This window comes from Choloepus didactylus, chromosome 27 (assembly GCF_015220235.1).
Source record: "Choloepus didactylus isolate mChoDid1 chromosome 27, mChoDid1.pri, whole genome shotgun sequence".
Taxonomy (NCBI): domain Eukaryota; kingdom Metazoa; phylum Chordata; class Mammalia; order Pilosa; family Megalonychidae; genus Choloepus; species Choloepus didactylus.
Window position 1 is genome coordinate 17,128,120 of NC_051333.1, and position 20,602 is coordinate 17,148,721.

Below are 20,602 nucleotides of genomic sequence, written 5' to 3' on the forward strand. Positions count from 1 at the left end.
ATAGAGGGTAAAGACTGGGACCGTATAAATTAGTGAAACCTAGAGTGGTCAATGATGGTTAAGTGTATAACACATGAGGGAGAACAAATGAGTGTCTACATTGCAAGGTGGTGAAAACTGGATGGTGTAGGTGAAAAAATACAATCAATGAAAACTAGAATCTATCGTTAACAGTAATACTGTAATATTCTTCCATTAATTATAACAAAGGCAATACACCAAAGCTGAATATCCATGAGTGGGGAATATAAAGGAGTGATATGGGATTCTTGGTGGTGGTGTTGTACGACCTTTTCATTGTATTTTATTTTTTCTTCTATCTTTATTTCTTTATTTTTTTTCCTCCTCTTCCTCTTTCATTGCTGAAGAAATGGAAATGTCCTCATATAGATTGTGGTGGTAAATGCATAACTATGTGATTATACCAGGAATCATTGTTTATTTAGGATGGATTGTATGCTGTGTGAATAAAATGGTCTAAAAAATAAACAGAGGGATTCAAGTCTGGAGAAAATGTGGAGAAAGGAATGTACCTATTCACTGCTGGTGGGGAAGCAGAATGGTGCAGCCCATCTGGAGGGCAGTGTGGTGGCCATATTGTCCTGCAACCCTGTTATTGGTTGTATGCTTGGAGGAACTGAGAGTGGGGACATGTGTGGACATTGCACACTGGTGTTTGTGGTGGCAGTATTCACGATTTCCAGTGGATGGAGGTGGCCTAAGGGTACATGGACTGATAACCAAATGGTGAACTTCTGTGTATACATACAATGGGATGTTGAGCAGTGGCAAGAAAGATTGAAGTTCCGAGGTACGTAATTAGGTGAATGGACTATGAGGATAGATGGTTGAGTGAAATGAGCCAGAAAAGAAAAGACAAACATTATAATTCCTCACTGTTATGGATCAACAATAATGTGCAAACTCTGACAATTGAATCTGGGAGCATGGGTTATCGGGGGAAGGCTTACATAAAGATTCCTGGATTGTAAGCTCTTATAGCAGTCATGTCTATTCATGACTTGTAACAGTTATTTCTAAATTCTGAGACGCTGAGCTATTTGTGTGTGACCTGGTTGGTCCCTGGAGCTTCAGGTGTCTGTGTGGCACTTGAGACTTGGCGTCAGATTTGGCAGCTGTGAGTGTCAGCATCACCCCATGTAGCACTCTTAAAGAGGTTGAAATGATCAGACTTTGATGGGAGATATGAATGAAATGGACTAGGTTGAGACTGGGGTTGATCAGACTAAAGGGTAAAGGATGATATTAACTGTGTTTTAAAACTTCAGCTTCTGTGTGGGACCAAAGGAAAAGATGTTTATTTGGCGCAAAAAATCTATTATTTCCTGTAGCACACTGTATCACTTAACTTGTATGGTCAGTTTACACAAACACCATAATTACATGGAACGTAGAATAGGGAGTGAGTTGTTGGTTTGCACAGGTCACATGAAGCCCCAATACATCCCAGAGTAATTTGGGCAGAGAATAAAAAGTATTTGCAAAGCCCCTTTGAGGGACTGGGGGAAATGTGGAAATATTAAACTTCTCCAGCTGTAGAATTCCTGATATTCTTGCAAGCATTGGGGAATACCAGTTTAGTAGGCCGAGCTGTCAATCTTGGGACTTCTCCTTACGAAGCTTGTTAGTTCAAAGGAGAGGCTAAGCCTACTTATAATTCTGCCTGAGAGTCATCCCCAGAGAACCTCTTTTGTTGCTCAGATGTGACCTCTATATCTAAGCCAACTCAGCAGGTAAACACACTGCCCTCCCCACTGTGTGAGACATGACTCCCAGGGGTGTAAGCATCCCTGGCATTGTGGGACATGACTCCTGAAGATGAGCCTGGGCCTGGCATCGTAGGACTGAGAAAGACTTCTGAACCAAAAGGGGGAAGAGAAATGAAACAAAATAAAGTTTCAGTGGCTGACAGATTTCAAATGGAGCCAATATGTCATTCTGGAGGTAACTTAGGCAGTATACAGATATCCTTTTTTAGTTTTTAGTTTATTAGAATAGGTAGGAGGAAACATTTGAAACTGTTGAACTGCAATCCAATATCCTTGATTCTTATAGATGATCATATAACGTCCTTTAGAAGAGGATAAAACACTTACAGAAGGAAAAAAAGAGAGAAACACCTAGAGAAGTTTAGAGAAAAAGCCACAGATGGAGAAGCCAAAAGCTGAAGCAACGAAACCTGGGGTAGAAGGACCAGCAGACGTCTCCATGTGTTTTCCTATGTCAGAGGGGCCCAGACTCACTGGTAACAGGTCTTCAGAGAAGACAGTGTCCTGTTCATGCCTTAAATGGGACATTTTCATGAACTTAGAACTGTAAATTGTAAACTAATACACCCTATTGTTAAAAGAAAGTTCATTCCTGGTATGTTGCATTTAGCAAGCTTTACCAATCCAAAACAAACAGTTAATAGTACTAATCAATGCTCTCAACAGCTTACATCATTTCAAAAATCTACCACTGTAGGATTTAGCCTCATTCTGAGGTGAGAAAACTGTGGCACTGACAGCTTCAGTAACTGTCAAGATAGAAGTTGATAGAGCCAGGATTGAAACCTACGTATTCTTACCTCTAAAGTCTGTGCCCTTGACTTCTCCACTATCGGAAGTAGCTAATGGAGACAAATAGACAAAAAAAAAAAAAAAATTTCTGCTTGTTTCTTTATTTTCTTTTGTTTCTTGGTTTTCTCCCCAGGATGTAAACAAAAACTATTTAGAAAATGGTAAAGTTGGGAGCTCCAGGATTCAGTCCATCAATCAAAACAACTATTAATCAGGAAACAATTATTTTCAAAGGCCAGAGGCCATAACGACACTGTACAGCATTCAGGGAACAGTGGGAAGAAGAGCCGGATAAATTATGGTAAACAATTGTAAATTGCTTTCTCCATGAGGCACCTAGCAGTGCCAACCTATAGTTGGTCCTGCCTTGGAGAGCTCACTGGTGACCGAAAGGGACGTAAAAATCCTCTTTCCAAAGAATGTGGTGGGCATGGGCAATCACTGATCACAGCTTGGATTACCAAATTTGGATTGCTGGGTCCCAGCTCTGAGTTCAGCAATTGTTTCAGCATCCCAGAAAGGGGAAGTGGTGGTAGACCTTTTTTTTTTTTTTTAAATCTTCCTTTTATTGAGATATGTTCACATACCACGCAGTCATACAAAACAAACTGTACATTCGATTGTTCACAGTACCATTACATAGTTGTACATTCATCACCTAAATCAATCCCTGACACACACAAAAATAACAAGAATAATAATTAAAGTGAAAAAGAGCAATTAAAGTAAAAAAGAACACTGGGTGCCTTTGTCTGTCTGTTTGTCTGTTTGTTTCCTTCCCCTATTTTTCTACTCATCCATCCATAAACTGGACAAAGGGGAGTGTGGTCCTTATGGCTTTCCCAATCCCATCATCCCCCCTCATAAGCTACATTTTTATACAATTGTCTTCGAGATTCATGGGTTCTGGGTTGTAGTTTGATAGTTTCAAGTATCTACCACCAGCTACCCCAACTCTTTAGAACCTAAAAAGGGTTGTCTGTATTGTGCGTAAGAGTGCCCACCAGAGTGACCTCTCGGCTCCTTTTGGAGTCTCTCTGCCACTGAAGGTGACAGACCTTTAAGGATGCTGCAAATCTGCAGAGCTTGGGTAGGATTAGTTTCCTGAAGGGCTGCTCTGCTGGGCAAAACAGGAAAGCTCAGATTTGGGGAGCCATTGGAGAAGCTCCTGACATCCTTCCTGATCCCCTCCCCAGGAGCATTTGGAGCCAGTCTGCCCACTTCATGGGCCTCTGGCCCAGTTTTAACTGGGAAAACTGACTTGGGAAAGTCCTGCCCAGGGTAAACCTCCTCCCAGAGCTTGTTCTTGGGGAAAAAGCAGCCTGAGATAACAAAGGATGTGTAAAAATCTATAGAGGTGGACGGTCTGGGACAAAGGCCTGCTGGCATCTAATTCCCGGAAGAGAGTGGTCTGTCTCGCAGGAAGCAGATGCGACCAAAAAAACTCCTGTAAATAGGGGAACTCCAAACCAACTGACAAGCAAAGGCCCAGAAAAAGAAAGAGGCCCAGAGAGACAGGGAAAACACTATACACTGTATTCATCTTGGATGACCTTCCAGACAGGAGGGCTGAAGCTCAAGAATGTCTCTGTCTTATCACCAGCTGGTTACAAAACCAGAAATGGACCTCCCCAGGAGTAAATCTCAGAGTTCACCTTTGAAAATATCAAAAGGGACAGTGTGCAAGAAAAGAGTACAAGACAAAGAAACAGAAAATCATAGTCCATCCAAAGAAAGAGGATAAAAATAAAACACCTATATTGAAACTGAAAATGTGGACATCCTGAACAAAGCCTTTAAAAACTATTTAAAAGGTTCAGGAAGATGAAGGAATGCACAGAAAAAGAACTAAAGGATATTAGGAAAACTATGAATGAATAAGAAGAACATCTTTGGAAAAAGATAGAAATTTTTAAAAGGAGCCAAACTGACCTACTGGAGGTGATGATCACAATAAATGATCTGGGAAACAAAACAAACAAACAAACAAACAAAATGCCCAGGAGGGCTTCAACAGCACAAAGTTGCTGGCAGAAGAATCAGTGAACTTGAAAACAAGAAACTTGAAATGAATCAGGATGAGGAGCATAAAAGGAAAAAGAAATAGAAAAGCAAACATGGCTTAAGCCAACTATGGGACACCATCAAGCACACCAGTATATACAGAATGAGAGTTCCAGAAGCAGAATAGTGAAAGAAAGGGGAAGAAGGAATATTCAAAAGGACAAAGACAGACAACTTCTCCAACTTAGGAAAAGACATGAATATGCACATCCAAGAAGCTCAGAGAATACCAAACAGGATAAACATGAAAAAAAAAAAAAAATGCCTCACCATATGTGTTAAAAGCTATGTGTTACATATAAGGGAGTACCAATTAGATTGAGTGCTAATTCCTCAGCAGAAAGCATGGAGTCAGGAAGGCAGTGGACTGAAATACTTAAAAAGTGATGAAGGAAAACAACTGACAGCTAATAATTTTATATCCAGCATGACTCTTCCAAAAATGAGGGACAGTTTAAGACATTCTCAGATAAACAAAAGCTGAGGGAGTTCACCACTACTAGATCTGCCCTAAATGCAATGCTACAAAAATGGCTGGGAGACAGAGAGGTATAAGAAAAATATATGTACATGCTACTGAATTTAAGTTAGTATCAAACCAACTTTATGTTACCCTAAGAAACTGATAAGCTTTTTTCATCAGACAGTGCAAACTATTTAATGAATTAAGTTACTTTGAATTTTTTGTCCTAATGTATTTTTCCCATGAAGGTCAGATTCAGATTTGAAGGTCAATTCTAAATGAATTTATTTTTGTATATTCTAACTGCAATTTTTCCCTGTTCATCATATTGCTGGGATTACTTTAAACTACTTTACTCACATTGCAGAATAAAGTAGTAAAATATATACATCATTTAAAACTCACGTGGGACTTGGTCATTTCTCCTTCTTGGGAGAATACAGTTCTGAGATGGCCAACCTGGGAGATGGGTGAAAAAAAACCCAAAAACATGAGAAAACCAGTTGCTCTAGAAAGGCTAGGCTAGAAATATTCAGGCACATAAATAAACAATTTTAAACACTGTTTTCAAATCAAAAGTATAATTCAAAGAAATGTCCTAACATTAAGATTTTATACTTCTGTTTTTGTTTTGTGTTTGTCTGACTCTACCTATCTATCTCTATCTAAACAATCTCAGTCATAGAAAAGTTGCAAGCATAGTTCAAGAAACTTTTTCCCCTGAACCATTTGAAAATAAATTCCTGACTTAACACACCTGAATAAGTTAATATACTTTCCCACAAACAAGATCATGTCCCTACATAACAAGACAATTACCAATGTCAAGTAATTAGCATTAATATATCTACTTATCAGACCCCATTCAAGTTTCACCAATGGTCCCAATAATGTCCTTTGAGGTACAGAATATGGTTCAGAAGCAGACATTGCACTTAGATATCATGTCTCTTTAATCACCTTTAGCAGAACAGTTTTTCAGACCTGCCCTGATTTTTATAATTTTGACCTTCATAAATGCAATTGCATTGAGATATACTCACACACCATATAACCCATTGAAAGTACACAATCAATGGCACACAGTATCATCATACAGTTGTGCATTCATCACCCCAATCAATTTTAAGCATTTTCATTACTCCAAAATAAAGAAAATATTAAAAATATAAAAAAACTTAAAAAAATAAGAAATAAAAAAGAACACCCAAACCATGCCATACCGCTTTATCCCCCCTATTATTTATATATATTTTTGTTATTATTTTAGTATTAGTAGATGAATACTAAAATAATACACTAGTTAAAGGGAGTGTCAGTCCCTAGGTTTTCACTAGCACATGGTCACAGGATAAAAGCTATAGTTATACGATTATCAAGAATCAAGTCTAATGGATTACTATTCAACATATTCAGATATTTCCTTCTAGCTATTCTAATACATAGAAACTAAAAAGTAATATCTATATAATGTATAGGAATACCTATATAATGCATACGAATAACTTCCAGATTGACCTCTCAACTCTATTTGAGATCTCTCAGCCACTGAAACTTTATTTTGTTTCATTACTTTTCCCCCTTTTGCTTAAGATGGCATTCTCAATCCCATGCTGCCAGGGCCAGGCTCATCCCTCAGCTTTTGTTTTACCTGAGAATGTCTTAAACTCTCCCTCATATTGGGAAGAGTCTCCTTGTTGCCAGGGAGACTTATACCCCAGGGAGTCATGTCCCATGTAGGGGGAGGGTAGTGGGTTTATTTGCAGAGTTGGCTGAGAGGAGGAGGCTGCATCTCAGCAACAAATGAGGTTCTCAGGCATAATTATAAGTAGGCTTAGCTTCTCCTTTGCAAAAATACTTCATAAGGGCAAGCCCCAAGATCAAGGGCTTGACTTAAATTGGGATTCCCTAATGTTTGCAGGAATATCAGGAATTCCCCAAGTGAGGAAGTTTAATATTTTGACATTTTACGCCAGCCCATCAAGGTGACTTCGTAAATACTTTTTTTTCACCCCAAATTACTCTGGCATGCAGTGGAGTATCGTCTTAACTTGTACAGGATAATAAGATCTCACTCCCCATTCTAGATTCCATGCAACCATGTTGTTTAAATAAACTGGCCATATGGGTTATATTAGAAAGCATGCTACAGAAAATATAATTTTGTGTCAAATAAAATGGATAGCACAATACTATCTGACAGGAGCACAATACTGTAAGCATAATGAATGAAGCTGAGTGTGAGTATAGTTGAAAGAGGAATGCTAGGGACATGGATGACACCAGAAGGAAAGACAGAGGATAAAAACTGGGACTGCATAACTTAGCAAAACATAGAGTGGACAATGATGGTGATTAAACATAGAAATATAAAAAAGTTTTTACATGAGGGAGAAGTTAATGTCAACATTGCAAGGTGTCAAAAATGGGATGGTATATGGGGAAAAATACAATCAATGAAAACTAGGGCCTATAGTTAACAATAACATCGTAATGTTCTCCCATTAATTGTAACAAAGGCAACAGAAGGGGGATATAAGGGAGGGGCATGGGACTCGTTGTTGTTGTTTTTCCTTTATAGTTTAATTTTATTTTTGTTCTTCAGTTTTTTCTTTTTTTCTTCCTCTTCTTTTTTTTTCTGGAAGAAATGGAAATGTTCTTATATAGATTGTGGTGGTGAAAGCATAATTCTGTGATTATACTGGAAGCTATTGATTGTTTACTCAGGATGGATTGCATGTTGTGCAAATAAAACAGTTTAAAAAATAAAGTACAAGTGCTGGAGAAGATGTGGAGAGAGACACCTATTCACTGTTGGTAGGGAAATAGAATGGTGCAGGTGTGCTTGGAAGAAGAACTGAAGGCAGGGACACGAACAGACATTTACACACTGGTGCTTATGGCAGTAGTATTCATGATGTGCAATGAATGGAGACAGCCTTGGGGTACATCGACAGGTGAAAGAAAGGGTGAAATATGGTGTGTACACACAATGGAATACTGAATGGCTGCAAGAAGGAATGAAACATGCAACTAGGTGAATGAACCTTGAGGACACTATGTTGAGTGAAATAAGCCAGAAACGAAAGGAGAAATATAATCTGGACACTTTTGATGATTTCAAGCCAGTTCCTGGAGAATGTCCCCCAAATTTGGTTTTCTCTAATGGTTACTCATGATCTGAATACGCTTTTTGGAAGGAATACCATAGAAGTGATTTTGCATTCTTCTCAGGGAAGAAGAATAAGGAGGTACTGATGACATCTTATCCCATTATTGGTGATATTTACTTTGATTAATTAATTATGGTGGTAACTGTCAGGCTTATCCATTGTAAAATTACTCTTTTCCCTTAGTAATTAATTCGGACCTTATGGAGAGGTACTCTCAGAATATGTGAATATCCCTATGCAATCATCAAACTTTCAATTTATTAATTTATATCAGTATTGGACTTGTGATTTGCTATTTCATACAAAGGCTTTTACTATTATTATTATTTTTAATACTTAGTCCCAGATTTGGCAAGTAGGAGCCCCATTCCTCTGGCTTCTATGTGCTTTATTTTTTAAATGCAATTTTATTGAGATATATTCACACACCACAGAAACCATCTGAAGTAACAATCACTGGCTCACAGACAGAAAGGGGCAGAACGAATATTCAAAGAAATAATGGCAGAGAATTTCCCCAACTTAGAAAAAGATGTGAATATGTATATCCATAGAGCCCAGAGAATACTAAACAGGATAAACATTAAGAAAAATTCACCCCATCATATATTGCTCACAGTATCAAATGCACAGGAAAAGGAGAGAGTTCTGGAAGTTGCAAGAGAAAAGCAATGAGTTTATGTACAGGGGAGTTACAATTAGATTGAGTGCTGACTTTACACAGGAACCATGGAAGCAAGAAAGCAGTTGGTTGAAATACTTAATGCGGTGAAGGAAAACAATTGCCAGTCAAGAGTTTTGTATCAGTGAGACTGTCTTCCAAAAATGATGGAGAGGTGCCCTTGAATTGTTTCCTACAGCATAGCCAAGAACTTAGGAAGCTGAATCTGGCAACATATTTTGGCAAGAAGCCAGGAGATGTTTCTCCTCTCCAACTGTCTGGACTGGTGAGTCATGGCTGTTGACAGGGAGGCTTGGCTACATGGTTTCACTTTTTCTGCTTGCTTGGCTCATGGTTATTCTCTCCTACGTCCTCATGGAACTCTGTGTCCCTGGGAATCTAGGGACTCCGATTTGCTCCCCCAGGACATAAACTCGGTCTACTCTGAGTTCTCTGGCTTCCTCCTCGGAGGTGGCAGGAGCCCGTCTCCGTGCCATGCAGATCCAAGGAGCCTCAACGCGGCAGACGACACTGCCCTTGAGACCTGTGGGCCTCTCCCGGTGTCATACAGGAGTCTGATGGGAGTCAGATCAAGTCTCCCCCCTCCCCCTCTCTCTCCTCAGCTCTCTGAGACTCCCCCACACTCTCTCCTTTCCTCCCTTATGGGGACCCAGACCCTTCCTCCTCTGAATCTGTTCCTCTTTTCACCTCTTCAGTAGCAGTCCTCTCCTCTGCATCCATGAGGCTCCTCCTTTTGCCTCTGTCTGGCTTTTGATGCCTTGTGAGACATTCCATCTTTTTTAACGCAGGATTCTGGGCTAAGAATTCTTGCACCAAACAAGGTTTTGTCTTTGATATTCGAAGGAGTCACCTCTGGTTTATGCTGATGGGAACTGTGTACTTTCATTGAGTGTCTCTGCTCCAGGCCTTGATCATTTAGTCTGTACTAAAACCCACTGATGCTGAACATGAAGCTTCCCTTCTTCTAAAGGATGCTTGCTTTTTAACCCTCAGGAAACAGGAAACTTAGAGGACAAAGGTATTCCTGGGAGCACTGTTCTAGACTTCTCTCAGGTGGGGCGAGCACTCCCACCTCAGCAGCACAGATCTAGACATTCCTAGGGAGGAACATACCAGGGACACCTGGTGACACATCTTGGGGACATTGGGCATCTTTACTCCCCATGTTCCCAAGAGATTGGTCCAGCAAAGAGGAAGAACTTCTTGAGAGCACTGTCCTGGAATTTTCCAGGCAAGGCCCAGGAACCCCCTTGGAAGCATAAGTCCAAACATGTCTCAGGAAAGGTGTCCCAGGGACACCTGGCTACTTTACTCCCCATGTTCCAAAGAGGGAGACTCCCAGCTACGATGCATGTCGGGATGCCAAGGGGCCACACTGGTGCTAGTGACGCTCCTCTCTTTCCTTTTCCAGAGAAATAAGGAAATACCAACAATTGACATTAAGCTAGAAGAAGGGGAAGCATAGCCCTCTGTCCTAGTTTGCCAATGCTGCAGAATGCAAAACACCAGAGATGGATAGGCTTTTATAAAACGGGGGTTTATTTCGCTACACAGTTACAGTCTTAAGGCCACAAAGCGTCCAAGGTAACACCTCAGCAATCGGGTACCCTCACCGGAGGATGGCCAATGGCGTCCGGAAAACCTCTGCTAGCTAGGAAGGCAGCTGGCGTCTGCTCCAAAGCTCCGGCCTCAAAACGGCTTTCTCCCAGGACATTCCTCTCCAGCAAGCTTGCTCCTCCTCAAAACGCCACTCACAGCTGCACTCACTTCCCTCTCTCTGAGTCAGCTCATTTATATGTATCTCCACTGATCAAGGCCCACCCCGAATGGGTGGGCCACGCCTCCATGGGAACATCTCATCAGAATCATCTCCCACAGCTGGGTGGGGCACATTCCAAGCAAATCCAACCAGCACCAAAAACGTCTGCCCCACACAAGACCACAAAGATAATGGCATTTGGGGGACACAATACACTCAAACTGGCACACCCTCCAATGGAACTCTCAATTACAATACCATCCTCCAGTCTGTAAAAGACAGGGAAAGTAGTCAGAAATTCCCTATGCCCAGATTATTATGGCTCTCTATCAAGACAATGACCTGAGAAAGACTTGTTGCTTGTGCTACCCAATTTAGAACTACCAGTGAAAGCAGAGTGATCTCAGGAATAGGGACCATATGGTCACACTTTTGCTAGAAGGCATGAGAAAATGTACCACCAAGGCAGTTAATTATAATAAGCTAAGAAAAGTTACTCAGGAGAAAAACTTGGCCCTGTTCCAGGGGAGGCTGGTAGAGGCTTGTAAAAGTATGCCAATGTCAGTCCAGACTCCTGGGAAGGTCAGATTTTGCTAGGCACCCATTTCATCAGCCAGTCTGTCCCTGACATTCGGATACAGCTACAGAAGCTCTCCATGGGCCCACAAACTCCCACAAATGACCTACCAGAAACTGCCTTTTCTGTTTTTATCAGGACAAAGCTGCAGAGAGGCTAAGACAAAGACAGGTAAGCAGGAAACCAAAGAACAGGCTCAACTATTGCAGTCACAGTATAAAGCACCTTGCCCCCTCAACGTCACCCGAATTGTGGACTCAAGCCTCAAGGGCCTTGCTTCCACTGTGGGTCAGAGGGCCACTGGCAGAGAGTGCCAGAAACCTCAAAATCTCAAAACAACCCTCAACCTTGGGACCCACTGGGGCCTTGCCCCAAGTGCCACCAGCCCAAGCACTAGGCAAAGGGCTGCACCATCTCCTGAAGGGGGGCTGGGACAGCCCCTAGAACCCTGCTCATGACAAATGAAAAGGACCAAAGGTGCCCAAAACCACATATGGCTCTGCTGACTTCACATCTGACCATCAACCTTGAGAAGCCTCAGGTGACAATTGACATGGCAGGTAAGATTACCTACCTCCTCTCGGACTTGACTAGTTATGGGAATTAAGGGTAAAGCTAACCTTCAACTCCTCTCCTTTGTAAGCTTGGAGACATTCTAGTGTCCCATCAATTTCTCATTGTCCCTGAATGCCCCACCTCCTTCTAGGGAAGAATCTTCTTTACTCCCTGGGGACCATCTTAAGACTAGTAAACCCAGCTGGCATTTACCCCCTTGTTTGCCCTGAGGCTCCTACTGGATCAAGGCCTCTTGGCATCCCAAAGGAGATCCTTAACAAATAAACCCATCCTTATGGTATGAAGGCATCCTAGGATGAGCCCCCTGAGTAGCCCCTGTCTGCATTCAAGTTCTGAGTCCTAGATCTTAGACAATTTTTTGCATCCCTCTTCACAACTGACTCTCAATACCTATTTGCTTTTAAATGGCAGGGACTTAATGATAAGATTCTCACCCTGCTCACTTAGTACTGCCCCAAGGGTATGGTGACAGTCTCCATATCTTTAAGAGTGCCTTAGCAGCAGGCTTTACTGACTTCCAGCTGCCTCAGAATACAGTCTTGCAATAGGTTAATTTTGTGAACTAACATATTCCTAATATGAAAGTGAATTTTGTTTATTGTAGTCATTGCTAACTGAATGGATATGGAAAGTTATAGAAAGTTTGTGAAAGTTAATTTTGTTTGTAGTCATTGCTGACTACAAGCCTTAGATGGAGGTGGAAAGTTGTGGAAAGTTTGAGAAAGTAAGTTTTATTTGTAGCTGACTACAAGAAATTATAGAAAGTTTATAAAAATGAATTCTGTCAGCCAATGCTGCTCTGTTAAACTGCTCTTAATAGAAAGTTATAAAAGTTTTTCTTAACCATCTGAATACTAAACAAGGATTTTATATCGTATCAGAATAATATATGTTATGTCCTTTATTTCAAAAGACAAGTCTTCGCACTCTTAAAGGAAAACTTAAAAGGGATTTATTCTTTTACCTCATAAAAGTGAGGTGCTAAAATAGTTTAGCATATAAAATATTACAATAATTAAAAGATTATTCTTCTGTTAAGCTAAATTTGTCATATATTTAGAAACTGTTTAAAATTCCTAAGGACTTGACAATATTTTCACTGTCCATGTTCTGTCCTGATATTTACTGATCTATATAATGTTAAACAACAGTATGATGTTGTCAGTCATAGTTTTAATTATTTGTAGAAAAAGTTACAGATCATAAAAACAATCTAATTTAGCTTTATTTGACATGGAACCTAGGATAAGAATAAAATCTTAATCAGAAAATAAAAAAGTATTTGCAAAGTCCCTTAAGCGACTAGAAAAAAATGTGAAGCTATAGTAACTTCCCCATCTGGGGAATTCTTGCTATTCTCTTAAGAAATTAGGGCTCCCAATTTAATAAGACAAGTCCTCGGTCTTCAGACTTTCCTTACAAAACTTATCTCTGTAATGGCAAATCTAACCCCGCTTATAATTAAGCAAAAGTCACCCCAGAGAACATCTTGTTCCTCAAATGTGTTCTCTCTAATCCAAACTCTACAAATAAACTCACTACCTTCCCTGCTACATGTGACATGACTTTCAGCGGTGTAAGTCTCCCTAGCAACACGAGACATGACTCCCAAGATAAGCTTAGCCCTTGCATAGTAGAATTAGTTAACCAAAAATGGGAAATGAAATTTCAGTGGCTAAGAAATTTCAAATAGAGTCACAAAGTCATTCTAGAAGTTTTTCTCATGCAAATTTCAGCAAGATATTGCACACTGCCACAGTATGCCAAGCCCCAACCGTGTTCCTAAAAATTCTAAAGAATACCCTGAATCTTTCTCCTGCTTCTGTTCAGACCATGTATACAATTTCTCACCCAGTTTGTTTCTTCCAGAGTAGAAGCCTTTTCACAACAAACTTCTTGCTAGAGGCTATGCCCCTGTTCCCCACACTCAAACAGCCATCCTGAATAGCATAGACAGAGACTTCTATGGTTCCACAAGTGGGGCCTGCAACCCACCGAGAGCTTGAAACAGCTACAGAAGATGGACCATTGGCCCAAATTCCATTAAGATTAAGGGAGCTAGAAATACCTGAGGAGGAATTTTGAGGCAAGGTTAGAATTAGGGCAGTGGCTGGCTGATGACCGAAGGGCAAATTCAAAGAAGTGGTCTGGCCATAAAGAGAAAGATCTCTGAGAAGAACAGCAATAAACAGCACATGGGGGCCAAGGGAGTAAGTTATCTACAGGGAAGGGTGGTGCCAACTGACCCCACCTGAGTGACTCATCTAAGATCAAGCATCAGGGAAGAAGGGAAAAGGGGAAGGTAGTAAAATAGTTAATAAAAATTAGAACAGGAACAAAAATCTATAAAAGCAGATTGCCCCAATGTTGCAGGGCCTCTCGCCTGTTTCTTTGCGAGAGTGCCCCTATGTCCTTCTTGCATGTGTACTCAAAAAATTTTCTGCCTGCTTGAAAAAAATGAGGGAGAGATTAAGAAATTCTCAGATAAACAAAAGCTGAGTTCGCTACCACTAGACCTGCCCTACAAGCAATGCTATAGAGTTTGTCAGAGTAAAAGGCAAGGCCAATAGACAGTATTTCAAAGCAGCATAAAGTAATAAAGACCTGTGGTAAAGGTAACCATTCAGGTAAATATAAACGTCAGGATTATTGTAGTGTATTGCTTCGTATGTAATTGCACTTCCTACTTCCTACAGGTGCTAAAATGCAACTGTAAAAATCATAATGAAAAAATCTATGGTTTTGGACATACAATGTACAATGACATAAGTGGTAAGAAAAAAAAAAAAACAGGAGCTAGGACAGAGGGGATAGGAAAAGTATATGCATGCTACTGAAGTTAAGTTGGTATCAAACCAAATATGATCGTTCTGTATTTAGGAAGTGAAATTTTACACCCAAGGTAACCACAAGGAAAACAGATGAGAAATATATTGATAGAAATGAGAAGGCATTCAGTTTGTTACAATGCACAAAAGCAAATAAAGATAACAGTAGGCTTTAATGGAAGTGAGGGACAAAATATGTACAAGACTCACAAAGGCTAAATACAAGTGCTAAATAAATAACAAAATGGCAGAAGGAAGGCCTGTATTGCCAACAGTGACTTTAAATGTAAATGGATTAAACACTCCAGACAAAAGGCAATAATTGGCTGAATGGATAACAAAGCATGACCCAACTACTGTATATGTTGTCTGCAAGAGACTAACCTGAAATTCAAAAATACAAGTACATTGAAAGTAAAAGGAAGGCAAAAACTATACCATGTGAGTAATAACCAAAAGAGTGCTCAGGTAGCTATACTAATATCAGACAAAATAGACTTTAAGTCAGAAACACTCATGAGGGACCAAGATGGTCATTATATATACTGACAAAGGGGATAATTCAACAACAAGATGTAACAATTATAAATATTAACTACAAGGGAACGATACCTCATTATAATATAAAAATCATGCCCATCATCATGTTAAGGCAGTCATTTTCTTACATGCGTCCTATGACCAAGTATGTAAGCTATCTGCTCACGCTCAGCAAGTAAGTTATCTCTAACCTCTTCATCTCCAGCCTCTGTACTCATTAACATAAGCCAGCCTGGGACAAAATGCTATAAAACTTTCAAAACCTCTCCAGTCTGGGGAGACAGATCTGAAGCCGCAAGCCTCCTATTCTCCTTACATTGCTCACTGTGATAAAGCTCTTTCTCTCTTTGAATCCCCGGGGTCAGAGACTGGCTAATAAGCATATGGCAGCAGCGTATGCCTGTTCTGGTCCGCAAAACAATAGCATAAAGTCACAAAATTCCATTCCAATGCAACCTCAAAAATAAATCACGGCCCCCAAAGCACACAGCGGTTCGATCGCCAGTACGAAGCGTTCGCCCGTCCCCTCTCCAGCATAGGAAACTTGCCTCTCTCTCCCTTCCCGCTGGCTGGTTCCTCCTCCTTCAGATCACCGCGAGACCCTGGAGCGCACTCACCGCTGCCCGCCTCAACTGACAACTCACCTGAACAGTAACCGCACGACCCCCGCGCACTCAGCGCGGACAGACACTCCCGGAAGTAACCTGCCCGCCGCCGCTGGGGCCAACAGGTTCCGGAAGGCGGGTCCTGGGTAAATGGCTTTGGCCTCCTAGTCTCCTGACTGGCTGACAGTGGCCTTCCTGGCATTGGACTACATTTCCCAGAGGGACGGCGCCCCGAACGCGGCTTCACTTCCGTTCGTTCGCGACATTTGGGACCCTTGCGTAGGAGAAGGCCTCAGCGGAGTAGGCGCTTGGTTCTCCTCCGGCTGGGGTGGTCGACGCAAAACTGCGCTTTTATTGGGTCGCCAGATCCTGGGCCCTGAACTGAGCCCTCTGTGCAAGTGACAGGGCAGAAACACGCGGAAGAACGGGCGCTGAAATTAATGTGTGGCGGCGTCTCGTGTGGTTTCATAGGTGTGGGACAGGTCTCGGTAACTGTGGGCGACCGGGCGTTTTTCAACTGTGGTTTTGTGTGTGAGCGTTTGTGTGAGTTCGGGTTATTTGCGACTCTGTAGGTGTGATAGTACTGCTTGTGATAGTGTGTTTGTGACCGTGCGCTTATCTGCCTGCTTGCTTTTATGTGCTTATCGGACTTTGATTGGGTGTGTACCGCGTGTATGTGGGGATTGCTTGTGACTATGAGGTATGTAACATTGCGGTTGTGAGAGGGTGTTTGCATGTGTTGTTCACAGTGAGGTTGTGTATGTGGCTGGTATCTTGTGTGATTGGCGTTTGCCATGATTTAGAGATGTATGAAAGTGCTGTTATGATAGGATGTTTGTCACCATGTGTTTCCTTGATCTGCTATTTGGATGTGCTTGTCTGATTATCTGATTGTGTGTGTGCCATGTGTATGACTGGAGTTTGCTTGTGCCTGTGTGAAGTGAGTAAAAGTGCCTGTGAGAAAGAGTGTTTGCAGCCATATGTATCACTGACAGTGTGCTTGGATATACTTGTGGGATTGTGTGATTGTATGTATGCCCTGTGTATGATGGGATTTAGTTTGTGACTGGATGGTCTGACAATTTAGCTTTAATTTGATGATTGTGACTCCAGCTGTGTGTGGAAATTTGATTGTGTGTGACTTCATGTGGTCATTTGTATAAGTTTTTATACTGCCATATTATGGGAGTTTAGTGAGGTGCAGAGGTAACGTTTGTTCTGTTATTCCCAGGGATAAGTCTGAGGCTGAGTGTCTGTGGATCATCAGTCTCATGTGGCTTTGTACTCCTCTGAGTACTTCTTCCTGTTTGACCATAGTGGCTACCCCTCCCTCACTTTCCTACCTTCTACCAACTGAGACATGGCCTGTGTTGATTCCTTTCTGCATCCATCTTCAGTTCACACTGGGACTGTAGTTATATGATCGCTGCTGTTTCCCCTTGAAACCTACAAGGGCTTGCATGGGGAGAAATGGCAGGCAGTAGGGAAGTCAGAATTTTGAGCTTCTTAAAGAAGAATAGGAGTTTTTTCCAAGCCACAGACCTGATCTTGAGTTGAGAATTTAAAAATTTATATTACTCTGAAGACAATCCATTTGGAAACGTAACTGGGCCCTGGAGTGGAAATATTTCCTATGAAAATGCTATGCTTGCCAGCCTCTTTCTTCAGAACTCCATTCCAGGGCTTTGTCTCCAGTGGACAGCTTTCAATTCAGAAATATTCTAGCCCAAGGTGTGACCTTGGCCCTTCTTTCAGGTACAGAAACTGCTGGACTGTTCTAGTTTCCTTTGAACTCTCCTTATGTTTAGTAAGGGTTACACTGTGGCGAGCAGGAACACGGTGTGTTCTAATTTAGAGTATGCCCCAAGAAAGACCTAGAATCCTGTAATCCCATTGTCTTTCCCTGAGAGTATTGCCTTGAGGAAAAAAGAATGGTGGTTGCATATGTAGAGGTAAAGATCAAGGTGAATAGAAGTTTCCTCTTTGTTTCCCAAAATGCCTTTATTTTTTAGGAGTAGGATCTTTGTTTTCCTTTTGAAATCTACTAAACCTTCTTGGATGATGGAGGGGCAAGGCAATTTTCTGTAGACTGGGAGCAAGGAAATTGTATAGTTAATTGTGATGGATCTTCCAAATAGGGTTTGAATTGAGGAAGAATGGATTTGAGATCCATGGATTTAAAGGAAAGCTCTATTGTGTTATTTCTGATACAACAGTGTTCTGTTTTTCAACTTCATTGTTAAACTTTTTATTGAAACTTTCCAATATAAATAAAGTATAATGAACATTCATTTGCCCAGCTTTAAAAGTTACCACCTGACAATCTTGTTTGATTTATTGTGTTTAATTCAAAATCTTTTCGCGTTTGCCTTTTGATTTCTTCTTTGACTGTTGTATTATTTAGATGAGTGTTGTTTGGTTGTCAAATATTTTAGGGACCTTCAAAATATTTCAGTATTTAGGGGATCTTTCTGTTACTGATTTCTAATTTCAGTCATCATTTTGAGAGAATACACATTGTATGGCATGAATCCTTTTAAATTTATTGAAATTTATTCTACGATCCAGAATGTGGACTGTGTTAGCGAATATTTTTTATGTCTTTAAATAGAATGTGTATTCTGGTTATTTTTGTGTACAATGTTAGGTCAAGTAGGTAGTATTGGTTTAAATCTTCTATGCCCTTACTGATTTTCTCTCTATTTATTATATCAGTTTAGAGAAAGTATTGAAATCTCTAATGATAATTGTGGATCTGTTTCTCCTTACAGTTTCTATCAGTTTCTGCTTCATGTATTTTGAAGCTCTGTTATTAGGTACATAAGTGTTTTAGATTATATGTCTTCATGGTGAATGGATCACGTTTTCATTATGAAATAATGTTCTTTAACTCTGGCAATATTCTTTGTTCTCTGAACATCTACTTTGCATGGTATTTAATGTAGCCATTCTAGGTACCAAGTGTATTATTTTTTTTTAACTTTGTTAATCAAAAAATTTAAAAAAAAAACAATTAAAAAAATTGCAAACAAAACCAAAGGAAAGGAATAAGAAAAACAACTGTTCTAGTTTGCTAATGCTGCAAAATGCAAAACTCCAGAGATGGTTTGGCTTTTATAAAAAGGGGGTTTATTTGGCTACACAGTTACAGTCTTAAGGCCATAAAGTGTCCAAAGTAACACATCAGTAATCGGGTACCTTCACTGGAGGATGGCCAATGGCGTCCGGAAAACCTCTGTTAGCTGGGAAGGCACGTGGCTGGCGTCTGCTCCAAAGTTCTGGTTTCAATATGGCTTTCTCCCAGGACGTTCCTCTCTAGCAAGCTTGCTCCTCTTCAAAACGTCACTCACAGCTGCACTGAGTTACTTCTCTTTGAGTCAGCTCATTTATATGGCTCCACTGATCAAGGCCCACCCTGAATGTGTGGGGCCATGCCTCCGTGGGAATATCTCCTCAGAGTCATCACCCACAGCTGGGTGGGGCTCATTCCAAGCAAATCTAATCAGCACCAAAACATCTGCTCCACAAGACTACATCAAAGATAATGGCATTTGGGGGACACAATACATTCAAACTGGCACAACAACCTAAAATAACTTACATTGCTTCCAACATGTTCCTACCATACCCGAAGAAAATTAACAAACCATAACCGAACAAAGGAATAAGAAAAACAAATACCCTAAAATAACTACATCACTTCTAACATGTTCCTGCCATACCCCCCCAAAATTAGCAAACCATATTCATTCCTGAGCATTCCCATAACACTAAGATTACCCTCCATAATTTATCTGTTCTTATTAGATTATCGTTCCCCCTCCACTAGTTGCTGTCTATTGCTAGGTCCCCTACATTCTATAATGTAAAACATTTATTTTATATTTTTCACAGAGTTCACATTAGTGGTAATATATAATATCTCTCTTTTTGGCTTATTTCACTCAGCATTATGTCTTCAAGTTTCATCCATGTTGTCATATGTTTCACAACCTTGTTCCTTCTTACTGCTGTGTAGTAGTCCATCATGTGTGTATACTACATTTTTTTTACCCACTCATCTGTTGAAGGACACTTGGATTCTTTCCATGTCTTGGCAATTGTGAATAATGCCTCTATGAATATTGGTGTACAAATATCTGTTTGTGTCACTGCTTTCAGATCTTCTGCATATATACCGAGACGTAAAATTTGTGGATTGAAGGGTAACTTGATGTCTAGTTTTCTAAGGAACTGCCAGACTGTCCTACAGAGTGGCTGTACCATTATACAGTCCCACCAGCAATGAAGAAAGGTTCCAATTTCTCCACATCATTTCCAGCATTTGTACTTCCCTGTTTGTTTAATGGCAGCCATTCTCATTGGTGTGAGATGATACCTCATTGTGGTCTTAATTTGCATCTCCCTAATAGTTAGTGAAGATGAACATTTTTTCATGGTTTTTTGCCATTTGTATTTCCTCTTCAGAGAAATGTCTTTTCATATCTTTTGCCCCTTTTATAATTGGACTGTTTGTACTATTGTCGTTGAGTTGTGGGATTTCTTTAAATATGCAAGATATCAGACTTTTGTCAGACACATGCTTTCCAAGTATTTTTTCCCATTGAGTTGGCTGCCTCTTCACCTTTTTGACAAATTCCTTTGAGGTACAGAACCTTTTAATTTTGAGGAGTTCCCATTTATCTATTTTACCTTTCATTGCTTGTGCTCTGGGTGTAAGGTCTAAGAAGCGACCTCCTAATACAAGGTCTTG

General features: G+C 40.5%; 1 protein-coding gene across 3 annotated transcripts in view; it reads right to left on the bottom strand.

The window, feature by feature from the left end:
- LOC119521674 (zinc finger protein 568-like) overlaps positions 1 to 15,958 on the bottom strand; it is a 28,053-nt gene extending 12,095 nt beyond the window's left edge. The window contains exons 1-3 of one of the 3 annotated variants that reach the window (XM_037820221.1): positions 15,793 to 15,958; positions 5,515 to 5,568; positions 2,591 to 2,632 (exon numbers count right to left, since the gene is read on the bottom strand). In XM_037820221.1, the coding sequence (XP_037676149.1) occupies positions 2,591 to 2,632; positions 5,515 to 5,529 (57 nt within the window). In that variant the 5' untranslated portion in view covers positions 5,530 to 5,568; positions 15,793 to 15,958. The remainder of the gene's footprint in view (positions 1 to 2,590; positions 2,633 to 5,514; positions 5,569 to 15,792) is intronic. The other 2 variants (XM_037820223.1, XM_037820222.1) reach the window with 2 other exon arrangements.
- Positions 15,959 to 20,602: the final 4,644 nt, after the last annotated feature.